The 11841-nt window shown below is 45.7% G+C and overlaps 1 protein-coding gene across 7 annotated transcripts in view; it reads left to right on the top strand.

Annotated features, from left to right (window-relative positions):
* Nucleotides 1-348: 348 nt before the first annotated feature.
* LIMS2 (LIM zinc finger domain containing 2) overlaps nucleotides 349-11841 on the top strand; it is a 37993-nt gene continuing 26500 nt past the window's right edge. For 4 of the 7 annotated variants that reach the window (XM_032353989.1, XM_032353991.1, XM_032353990.1 and 1 more), the window contains exon 1: nucleotides 349-676. In XM_032353989.1, coding sequence (XP_032209880.1) covers nucleotides 666-676 — 11 coding nt within the window. In that variant the 5' untranslated portion in view covers nucleotides 349-665. Of the gene's footprint in view, nucleotides 677-1048; nucleotides 1113-2372; nucleotides 2502-11841 lie in introns of those variants that run through there. The other 3 variants (XM_032353986.1, XM_032353988.1, XM_032353987.1) reach the window with 3 other exon arrangements.

Genomic DNA, 11841 nt, shown 5'->3' with positions numbered 1-11841 from the left:
CCCAGGCCCCCCTACCCCCCCGCTCAGGAGGGAGTCGGCGCCCAGAAACGTCACTTTGAGGAATGAAAGCGTGAAGGTGATCCCCTCTCTGGCCCGGGCCGCAGTGGGAATTCAGGGCTTGGAGCCAGCAGGGAGGTGGTCTCAGGATCGTCCCTCTATGTCCTCCAGTTCCTCGTCCCCCGCCGGTGTTCGCTTTCCTGGGCAGCCCGGGACAGCGGAGGGGAAGCTCCAGGCAGGGCGTTCCGGCGGGACTGGGGGGCTTGTTCGCGGTTATTATAACTTCACTCCCTTTAAAAGGAAAACTATGCCCGGAATCCGGGGAGGTGGCGAGCGAAGCCCTGGAAGGGAGGACGTGACCAGTGCTCGCCGCAGGCCAAGCTTGGGTATCCCCAGAGCTAGGACCGCGCGAGTGGCGGGGCCCACCCCTCCGCCCCCACTTCACCCCCACAACCTCGCGGGCGGGGCGGATTCCACCCCCGCCTCCCCTCCGCCCCCACCTCGCGGGCTGGGCTGGGCTGGGGCTGGGCCGCGGGCGGAGCCGCTCTTGGCCTTTTTTGGGCGTCTCCCTGCTCCTCGCCCCGGACCTGCTGGCTGGTGCTCGTCTGGTTGCTGAGGCGGCGGAGGGGGGTCCCGAGGCGACCTCGGGCTCAGCGCGCGCAGCTACCATGACGGGAAGGTAACAGCCCCCCACCCACGCCAAGGGCCGGGAGGGCCCCTGTCTGGGCGGGACTGCGGGACCGGACCCCCGCCCCGACCCCTGCCCTCTGCTCCGGGGAAGCCGGCCAATCCACCTGCCGCGCCTCCGGCCTGGCCCTCGACCTCCGCTGGGTGTCAGGGTAGCGGCGCCTGTCAGTACCGGAATGCCCCTAACCTCTGCTGGTGACCGGCCGGCCGCCCCACCGCCTACCCCTCCAAGATGGACTCAGTTAACCCCTCACTAACGGAGAACCAGGGCTCAGAGGGGCTGGGACTCGCCCAAGGTCACAACCAACTAAACAAGGCTTTAAAACCGGACTGTTAGCTTCTATCAGCTTCTTTGACCCCCCAGCTGTGTGATCCTGCAGAGACCTCACCTTTGGAGCCTGGGTTTCCTCCTCTGTAAGCCAGAAATGGTAAACATTTAAAAATAGTAAAAGGTCTATGTGGGGGCCTGGCTGGAACTCTGTCCAAGCACAGGCTGTTTGGGGTGGGGTGGGGGCAGAGCCACGTGGCCCAGCCTGGGCTCTCCGGCCCTGCTGCCATTTCACAGATGAGGTAACTGAGGGCACAGAGGCTGAGTGACTCAGGAGGCTGGTCACATGTGCACTAGTGTCTGGCGATTGTTGGCCTCTGCAGTCCTTTCTGGAACATGGCTGGGTACAAGTGCATGACTCACGACTAGGTGGGAGGGAATGGTCTCTGAGGTCCAGCAGCCCCCTTCCAGCCAAGTCCTGGCAGGAGGATGCTCTTCGACTTGTGGCTTGTGGACTACGAAAATCCTGTGGTTTTGCTAGGGAAAAGGGCTCGGAGAGGCAGTGCCCAGGAATAGGGAGCAGCTACGGAGGGCAGGGTGGTGTCCCCAAACCTGGGTGGCATGTAAAGTGGTCACCAGGAGGGCAGAGGCACACTGGCCTGGAGCAGGAGGACAGCTAGGACACCCAAAATGGCACGTATCCTTTGATCCAGCAACTGTGCCTCCGATGCACTAGGCTGGCTGCTCCCATTGTGGCCAGAGTCTGCAGACGCCATTGGCCTTCCAGAGCTCACCCTTTTTGTGTGCTTGGCAGCCCCCGGCTTTCCAGTCACCTGCAGGGCTTGACTGTCAGCGGCCTGGTTGCCCACCCAGAGAAGGGAGGGAGTGAAACTGGGACAGTGTCAGGAGTAGCACAGACCAGGGTCAAGGTGGGATGTGTGCTAGGCGGAGTCTCAGGCACAGCCAACACCCTAATAAGGCAGAACCATATGCCTGCAGGATGTGAGGCAGAGCAGACACCTTGGCAGGGGTCCTGTCGCCCCTGAGTCTTCCAGGCAGATGGAGGCCATCAGGTCAGCTGCCCGACAGCCTAGCGAGAGAAACGGGGAAGGCAGGCTGGTGGTGGGAGCAGGGGCCAGCCTGCCTTGCTGCAGGGGTCCTGAGAAATGCCAGTCATCAAATGAAACAGGGACCAGAGTGCACCTTGCAAAACACTGGGCAGAGTTTTTCCTTGTGAAAGTAACATTGCTCATCTCAGAGAGTTAGAAAAAACGCAGAAACAGAATAGATGACGGGAACAGAAAAAGAAGGAAAGAAAGAAAACACCCATAGTTCCGCTCCTTAGAGATGCCTTTGGGAATATTTTGGTGGCTTGCTTCTTTTCTCATGGTGTCTTTTCCTGCTCATTTGCTTTTCGCAGCTGTGAGCTGTCTGGAAGCATTGTTTGACACCCTCCCTTGAAGTCTGCTCGCCACATGCAGCGCTCAGGCCAGGACTGGCTTGCCTCCCCCTCTACCACAGGCGTGGGGCCAGGCCAGCTGAAAAATGGGTATCTAACCCAACCATTGGGGTGGGTGAGGGTTGTCCCAGAAGCTATGGAGTTTCATTTTTGCTCTGTTGCGTGCCACTTTGACCTCTGCATGTCTGCTGCCCCCGTGGGACGTCAGGATAGTGCTCACACCCGGATCCTGGTTCTCTCCACACCCACCCACACTGCCTAGAACCAGGCCGACCTTCGGAAACAACCCTCTCATCATACACCTCACATACCACTGGGGCTCTCCCTGCCATCTGTGTGAAGTGCTAGCCCCTCACAGGACCAGAGTGCGCAAGGCCAGAGGGAGGGCAGTGGAGAGCTAGTGAGGGGACCTAGAGGGATGTACACAGCAGTGCACTTTGGAAACACCCCTCTCGGTGCTGCTGAGGTAGAGATGGGTTAGGAGGCCCACAACAACGGGGCTCCTCTTCAGCAGCCATGGGGATGGGGAAGAGGAGCCGGACTCAGGGGGTCTGGGAGGTGGAATTGGAGGACCTGACCAACAGAATGGAATCCGGGGGGCTCCTGGGTGGCTCAGTGGGTTAAAGCCTCTGCCTTCGGCTCAGGTCATGATCCCAGCATCCTGGGATCGAGTCCCGCATCGGGCTGTCTGCTCAGTGGGGAGCCTGCTTCCTCCTCTCTCTCTCTGCCTGCCTCTCTGCCTACTTGTGATCTCTGTCTGTCAAATAAATAAATAAAATCTTAAAAAAAACAGAGAGAGAATGGAATCCAGGAGGATGCCCAGTTGTGGTGGCAGGTGTAGGTGCTGTGCTAGTTTAGGCCATGAAGGACTTGAAGAGCTGTGACAAGTCTAAGAGGAAGCATGGGAGGCGACTGGACAAGAGGGTCCAACGCCTGGGAGAGGACTGAGCTGGGGCAGAAGGGTCAGTGAGGTCTTGAGCATGGGTGTAGTTAGGGAGGGGCCATGCTGTGGGATGGAAGCTCAGCCCTGGTCTGTGGCCAGAAGACTCTGGATCTTAAAAACACCCTAGTCTTTGTCCCAACTGAAGGGACCTTTGATATCACCACTGATGTACAGGGAGGATGTTAGGACCCAGACAGGACACACCCCTGCTTGGGGATCCAGCCTGTTGGAGGCCCTCCTCCAAGTGCATCCTGGGACTTTGCGCCCACAGTGGGTGAGCTCAGCAGCTTGGCCTGCTGTAGAGTGCAGTCCCACCCACCACGTGACCTGTTGTCTGCTGAGGCTTCCCTGTGCGGGACCCAAGCTGGGCCTGTGCCGGCTATGGTGCAGAGTGGGGCTGCTGGATCCCTGTCCCCACATCCACCTGCACCCCCGCCCTCACAGTGCTCTCCGCTGCTCCCCAACTTCCCCAGGAGCATACCTGTGACCCCCTTGACAGAAGGGTGGCAACCAGGGTTCTCTGCACAGCACATGGAGCTGTGTGAAGCAGATGACAAGGGCCACACAGCTGGCCTCTGAACCCCAGGCCAGGCCTGCTACCACCCATAGCCCCTTAGCTCCTCCCTTTCCCTCTGCTTCCAAGGTTGACTCTGACCCTGCGAGGGCAGTGCCATGGGTACAGAGGGCCTGATTTGTAGTGTGTCTAATCCAAGGCTGAAAATACTCCCACCTCAGCTCACTTTGCACTATCAACATGACACTAGCTGGTTCACAAACTCCTGAAAATTTAGCAGTCAGCACTTGGGACCCCCCTGGGGAGAGGGGCTGGGCTTTCCACGCACAGTGGCTGCCCTGCCTCTGGAAATACACTGCTTTGCTCTGCTCCATCTGCCATGTATGGACTCATACTTAAATGTTCCTCAGGTCTTCATCTCTGGATAGGGTGGACAGAGGGAGACACCTTAACTCTCCTTGTTCTGGTTATACAAATCTTTTAAATTTCTGATGATGAATATTTGCTCAAGATGACATAATAAGGCGAATGTGTTAATGAGATACACAAGAGGACAATGGGTGACTAAGATGTCATGACTGATGTATGTATGTATGTAGCACCAAAGATGTGTCCACACTGATGCTGGAGTTTTATTTTATTTTATTTTTTAAAAGATTTTTTATTTATTTATGAGAGAGAGAGAGAGAGACAGACACATAGCATGAGCAGAGGGGAAGGGCAGAGGCAGAGAGAGAAGCAGACTTCCTGCTGAGCAGGGAACCCCATGTGGAACTTAATCCCAGGACCCCCTGAGATCATGACCTGAGGTAAAGTTAGTTGCTTAACCGACTGAGACACCCTGGTGCCCCTGATGCTGGAGTTTTAAATGAAGAAAATAAAATTGTCAAAATCAGATTTCATGTGGGGTAAGAAGGTTGGAAAAGGTTATCCATCTGAGGCATATGGAAGGCCCTGGCCTCCCAGGGAGTCGAGGCGGGCAGTGTGAGTTGGCTGTGGTGAAGGGGTTGTTTGTGGTGGTGATGCTGGCTGCTCTAGGGATGGCACTCATGGCTTAGCCACAGGGGGTGACAGCCCTCCCTCACAACTTGCTGGTGGCCCTGGCCTCTGTCCCTGCCTCTAGTAAGCTATGTAGTATTCTTGTATTCTTCACTACACGTGTGCTTTTTAGACATTTGTGATATAATCCACATACCATAAAATACACTATTTCAGGGTGTATAAATAGTGGTTTTTTAATACAGCCACGAGTTGTACAACCATCACCACTAATTCTAGAACATTTTCATAACCCCCACAAGACACCCTATACCCACGTGCAGTCAATCCCCAGCTCCTGGCAGCCATTAATCCACTGTCTCTATAGATGTATCTGTTCTGGATATTTCCTATAAATGGAACTATATATATTGTGTGGTTTTTTTTTTTTTTTGGCCTGGCTTTTTTCATTTAGCACAATATTTTCAAGGTGCATTTATGTTGTAGTATGAGTTGGTACTTCATTCCTCTTTTGGGGGGGTGTGCAAATAATATTTCATTGCATGGCTATACCACGTTTTGTCTATGTGTTCATTTGTGGTGGACATTTTAATTGCATCTGCTTTTTGGCTTTTATGAATAATGCTGTGGTGAACATTTCTATATATATTTTCTAGTCTCTTGAGCATATATTTTGGAGTGGACTGGCTGGATAACATGGTAATTCTATGTGAAAAAAAATTTTTTTTAAAAGATTTTATTTATTTATTTGACAGACAGAGATCACAAGTAGGCAGAAAGGCAGGCCGAGAGAGAGGAGGAAGCAGGCTCCCTGCTGAGCAGAGAGCCTGATGCGGGGCTCAATCCCAGGACCCTGGGATCATGACCTGAGCCGAAGGCAGATGCTTTAACCCACTGAGCCACCCAGGCGCCCCTCTATGTGAAATTTTTTGAGGAATTGCCAAGCTGTTTTCTGAATAACTGCGTACCTTATATTCCCACCAGGGAATGTATGAGGGTTCTAATTTTCTCCACACCCTCACTAACACTTATTGTTTGTTTCAGTGAGCGTGAAGTGGTATCACATTGTGGTGTGGTTTTTTTTAGATTTTATTTATTTATTTGAGAGAGAGAGGGAGACAGATAGCTACAGAGAAAGCGAGAGAGAGAGCACGAGTGGGGAGGAGAGGGAGAAGCAGGGTCCCTGCTGAGCAGGGAGCTGGACTCAGAGCTTGAACCCAGGACCCTGGGATCATGGCCTGAACCAAAGGCAGACTCTTAAGTGACTCTTAAGAGCCACCCTGGTGCCCCACATTGTGGTTTTGATTTTCATTTCCCACAAACTTGTCATGTTGGCCATCTTTTCATGTACTTATTGGTCGCTGGTATATCTTTTTTGGAGAAATGTTTATTCAGATTGGGTGCCCATTTTTAAATTGGGTTGTCTTTTTACTGTTGGAATTTAAGAGTTTTTTATGTGTTCTGGATACAAGACACTTACATGACTTGCAAATATTTTCTCCTATTCTGTGGGTCATCTTCTAATTTTCTTTTTTTTTTTTTAAGATTTTATTTATTTATTTGATAGAGATCACAAGTAGGCAGAGAGGCAGGCAGAGAGAGAGGAGGAAGCAGGCTCCCCGCTGAGCAGAGAGCCAGATGCGGGGCTTGATCCCAGGGCCCCAAGATCATGACCTGAGCCAAAAGCAGAGGCTCAACCCACTGAGCCACGCAGGTGCCCCTGTCTTCTAATTTTCTTGATAGTGTTCTTTAATGCACAAAAGTTTCAAATTTTGATGAAATCCAATTTATCTATTCTTTTATTGCTTGAATTTTGGGTGTCATACCTAGGGAAGTGTTACCTAATCCAAGGTCATGGAGATTTATACCTATGTTTTCTTCTAAGAGTTCATACTTTCAACTCTTAAATTTTGGATTTCGACCCATTGTGAGTCAGTTTTATACATGGCCTGAGGTAGGGGTTTATTTTTTTATTTTTTAATTTTTTTAAAAGATTTTATTTATTTATTTGTCAGAGAGAGAGAGCGAGAGCGAGCACAGGCAGACAGAGTGGAAGGCAGAGTCAGAGGGAGAAGCAGGCTCCCTGCGGAGCAAGGAGCCCGATGTGGGACTCGATCCCAGGATGCTGGGATCATGACCTGAGCCGAAGGCAGCTGCTTAACCAACTGAGCCACCCAGGCGTCCCGAGGTAGGGGTTTAAAACCATTCTTTCGCATGTGGCCATCCAGAGGTCCTAGCATCATTTGTCAACAAAACTATTTTTCCTCATTGAATTGTCTTGGCAGTCTCATTGAAAATCAGTTGATTATGGATTATGGAATTATTTCTGGACTTTTAGTCCTATTCCATTTATATATGTGTCTGTTCTTGTTCCAGTACCAGACTCTTTGATTATTACTACTGTAAATCTGTAGTAAATTTTGAAATTGGGAAATATGGCTCTTCTGACTTTATTCTTTTTCAAGTTGTTTTGGTTATTCTGGGTCTTTTGCACTTCCATATGAATTTTAGAATCAGCTTGCCCATTTCTGTAAAAAAGGCAGTTAGAATTTTGATAGGCTTTGTATTGTATCTATAGGTCAGTTTTATGGGGGGAAGGAACTGTCTTTTAACAATATCAAGTTTTCCAATCCATGAACATGGATTGTCTTTCCATTTATTTAGGTCTTCTTTAGTTTCTTTCAACAATGTTGTATAGTTTTCAGTGTAGAAGTCTTACCCTTTGCTGGTTAAATTTATTCCTAGGTATTGTATTTGTTATGATGCTAGTGTAAATGGAATTGTTTTATTAATTTCATATTCGTATTGCTTATTGGTTGTGAGTTTTTTATATTGATTTTTTTTTTATCCCGCAAACTTGCTGAACTTATTTACTAGCTATAGTGGTTTTTCTTGGTGTTTAGGCTTTCTTTTTTTTTTTTTTTTAAAGATCTTATATATTTATTTGATAGAGAGAAATACAGTGAGAGAGGGAACACAAGCAGGGGGAGTGGGAGAGGGAAAAGCAGGCTTCCCGATGAGCAGGGAGCCTGATGTGGGGCTTGATTCCAGGACCCTGAGATCATGACCTGAGCTGAAGGCAAACGCTTAATGACTGAGCCACCCAGGTGCTCTGGGTTTAGGCTTTTCTGTATATAAGAATATGTGGTATGGAAATGGAGATAGTTTTACTTCTTTTCCAAGCTGGATACATTTTCTTTCCTTTATTTACTTTTATTTCTAATTGTCCTTGCTAGAACCTGCACTACTATGTTGAAAAGAAATGGCAATACTGGACATCTTGTCTTGTTCCTGACCTTAGGGGGAAAGCCCTCAGTCTTTTACCATTAAGTATGATGTTAGCTCTGGGTTTTTGTCTGGCTTATACTCTTCCATTCCTCATTTGTTAAAGGTGTTTTGTTATTGTTTCTAATCATGAGAGTGTGTTGGGCTTTGTCAGGTGCATTCTCAGCATTCATATAATGTAATCAATTACATTGATTTTGGATGTTAAACCAACTTTATATCCTGATATAAATCTCATTTGGTCATGATATGTAATACTTTTTATAGGCTGCTAGATTCAGTTTTGTTGAGGACATTTGCATCTATATTCATAAACAATATTCATCTGCAGTTTTCTTGTGATATATTTTTCTGATTCAGGGCAGGGTAATGTTGATCTCATTGAGTGAGTTGGGAAGCATTCCCTCCTGGTAGGTTTTTTGAGAGTTTGTGAAGGATTGGTGTTAATGCTACTTAAACATTTGGTAAAATTCACCAATAAAACCATTTGGTCCTGGGCTCATCTTTGCAGGAAGATTTTTTCTAAAGATTTATTATTTTTTTAAGAGTAATCTCTAGACCCAATGTGGGGTTCAACCTCCCAACCTCAAGATCAAGAGTTGCATGCTCCATCGACCTTGCTAGCCAGGTGCCCTGGAAGATTTTGATTATGGATCTAGTCTCTTGTTGTTGGCCTATTTGGATCTTACATTTCTTGTTGATTCAGTTTTGGTAGTTTATGTCTTTCTAGGTATTTGTCCATTTCAGCTAGGTTATTTGGTTTGCTGTAATGTAGTTTGTATATAACTGTTCACAGCATTCCCTTACAGTCCTTTAGGTTTCTCTAACTTCAGTCCCTTCTTTCATTCCTCATTTTGGTCATTTGTGTGTTCTTTTTTTTTTTCTTGGTCAGTCTAGCTAAAGGTTTCTTAGTTTTGTTGATCTTATCACAGAATCACTTTTGGTTTTGTTGGTTTTCTCTATCTTTTATTTTTCTAAACTCTTTTTCACTTATTTCTGCTCTGATCCTTATTATTTCCTTCCCTATGCTTACTTGAGTTTAGTTTATTTTTCTCTTTCTGGTTTTTTAAAGTGAAAGGTTAAGTTATTGATTTGAGATCTTTTAAAATACATGACTATAAAGCTATTTTATACTATACAACTATTTAACTATTACACAACTATTTTTTTTAAATAGGCTCCGTGCCCAACATGGGCCTTAATCATGACCTCAAGATCAGGAGTCACGTGCTCTACTGACAGAGCCAGCCTGGCACCCCTATGATACAACTAGAAATAACTATAGTTATAACCATACAACTATTTAGAAATATAAATTTCCCTCAAACACCACTTGAGCTACATCTCATAAATTTTGGTGTGTTGTGTTTTCATTTCAAGGTCTCTTCCAAATTCCCTTGTTTTTTTCTTTGACTCAGCAGTTCCTTAGGAGTGTGTTGTTTAATTTCCACATATTTGTGGATTTCCTAAATTTCCTTCTCTTATTGATTTTCGATTTTATTCCATTGTGATCTAAGACTGTGCTTCCTATGGTCTCAGTCCTTTTAAGTTTCCTGAGGCTCTTTTCATTGCCCGGCATATGGTCTATTCTGGAGAATGTTCCATGTACCCTTGAGAACACATGTTCTGCTATTAATGGGTAGAGTGTCTCATGGATGCCTTTTAGGTATAGTTGGTTTATAGTGTTGTTTATGTCTTCTATATCCTTGTTTAGCCCTTGTGTAATTTAGTTTATCCATTAAGAAAGTTGAGTTTTGGGGCATCTGGGTGGCTTAGCATCAGCTGGCTGAAACATCTGCCTTTGGGTCAGGTCATGATCTCAGGGTCCTGTGATCTCAGGACACTGGGATCAAGCCCCACATTAGGCTCCCGGCTCAGCAAGGAGTCTGCATCTCCCTCTCCCTTTGTCCCTCTGCCCCTCCCCCAGCTTGTGCGTGCTCTCTCTTTCTCTTTCTCAAATAAATAAATAAAAATCTTTTTAAAAAGTGGAGTATTAGAGTATCTAGCTATTATTGCTAAATTATCTATTTTTCTCTCATTCTACCAATTTTTCTCTAAGTATTTTGAGTCTATTGTTAGGGTGCATATATATTTATACTTGTTATTTATTTTTGATGGATTGATGCTTTTATCACTATAAAAGATCCTTTATTGCTCTTGTAACAATTTTTGTCTTAAAATCTATTTTGTCTGATGTTAGTATAGATAGCCACTCCAGTTCTTTTTTAGTTGCTGTTGGCATGGTATATATTTTCCATACTTTTACTTTCAAATTATTTGTGTTTTTGTCTGAAGTGAATTTCTTATAGAAATCATATAAGTAGATCATGTTTTTTTTTTAAAGATTTTATTTATTTATTTGACAGAGAGAGATCACAAGTAGGCAGAGAGGCAGGCAGAGAGAGAGGAAGAGAAGCAGGCTCCCTGCTGAGCAGAGAGCCCGATGCGGGACCCGATCCCAGGACCCTGAGATCATGACCTGAGCCGAAGGCAGCGGCTTAACCCACTGAGCCACCCAGGCGCCCAAGTAGATCATGTTTTTTAAAAAAAATTCCATTTGCTAATTTCTGACTTTTAATTGGAAAGTTTAATCCATTTACATTTAATGTTATTATTTTACATTTACCATTTACTGTTTCTTACAATATAACTCTTACGTATTTTTTGTTTCTCAATTCCTACACTATTATTGCCTTCTTTTGTGTTATTTCATTATGCTGTTGTTTTAAAATCAGACGGGAAAAATAGGTTGATAAACAAAAGTACATTTATATATTGTCTTCTATTTTATATATAGTTACCTTTACTATGTTAAGGTTAAATATACTTTGCTGCCTTTTATTTCTTCGTGTAGATTAAAATTATTGCCTAATGTCCTTTAATTTCATCCTGAAGGACTCTTTTTAGTATTTATTTTCAACTGCAGAATTTCTATTTGGTCTCATTTAATAATTTCTGTCTCTTTATCAATATTCTCCACTTGGTGAGATATCATTCTCCTACTTTCCTTTATTTTTTTTAAGACATGGTTTCCTTTAGTTTTTGAACATATTTAAAGTCTGTCTAGTAAATCTAATATTTGGGCTTCCTCAGGGACAGTTTCTGTTGATTGCTCTTTTTTTTCTGTGGAAGGGTCATACTTTTTGATTTCTTTGTGTGTCTCATAATTTTTTGCTGAGAACTGGACATTTCAAATAAAATGTGGCAATTCTGAGATCAGATTCTCCCTCACTCTTCAGAGTTCATTGTTGCTACTTGTTTGTTTAGTGACTTTTCTTTTTTTTTTTTTTACTTTAAAAACTTCTTAATTTCTATTTAAAAAAATATTTTATTTATTTGAGAGAGTGAATAGGAGAGAGCACAGAGGGAGAGGGAGAAGTAGACTTGCTGCTGAGCAAGAGCCTGATGTGGGGCTTGATCCCAGGACCCTGAGATCATCACCAAAGGAGATGCTTACCTGACTGAGCCACCCAGGTGCCCCTTTAGTGACTTTTCTGCTCTAATTCTCTAAAGTCTGTATCTCTCTCCTTTGTGACCACTGAAGTCTCTGCTTGGTTGGTTTAGTGGCCAGATAATGACTGGACAAGGTTTTCCCTCAATGCCTGAAACCAGTAAGTCTTTCAGTCTTTGCTGAGAGCACATAAGCCTATGTTGGGTCCCACCTTCAGCATTCAACTGGGCAGTTTACA

The sequence above is a fragment of the Mustela erminea genome, chromosome 8, assembly GCF_009829155.1.
Source record: "Mustela erminea isolate mMusErm1 chromosome 8, mMusErm1.Pri, whole genome shotgun sequence".
Classification (NCBI taxonomy): domain Eukaryota; kingdom Metazoa; phylum Chordata; class Mammalia; order Carnivora; family Mustelidae; genus Mustela; species Mustela erminea.
Note: the sequence above shows the minus strand (reverse complement) of the source record. Positions and strands in the feature narration are given on the sequence as shown.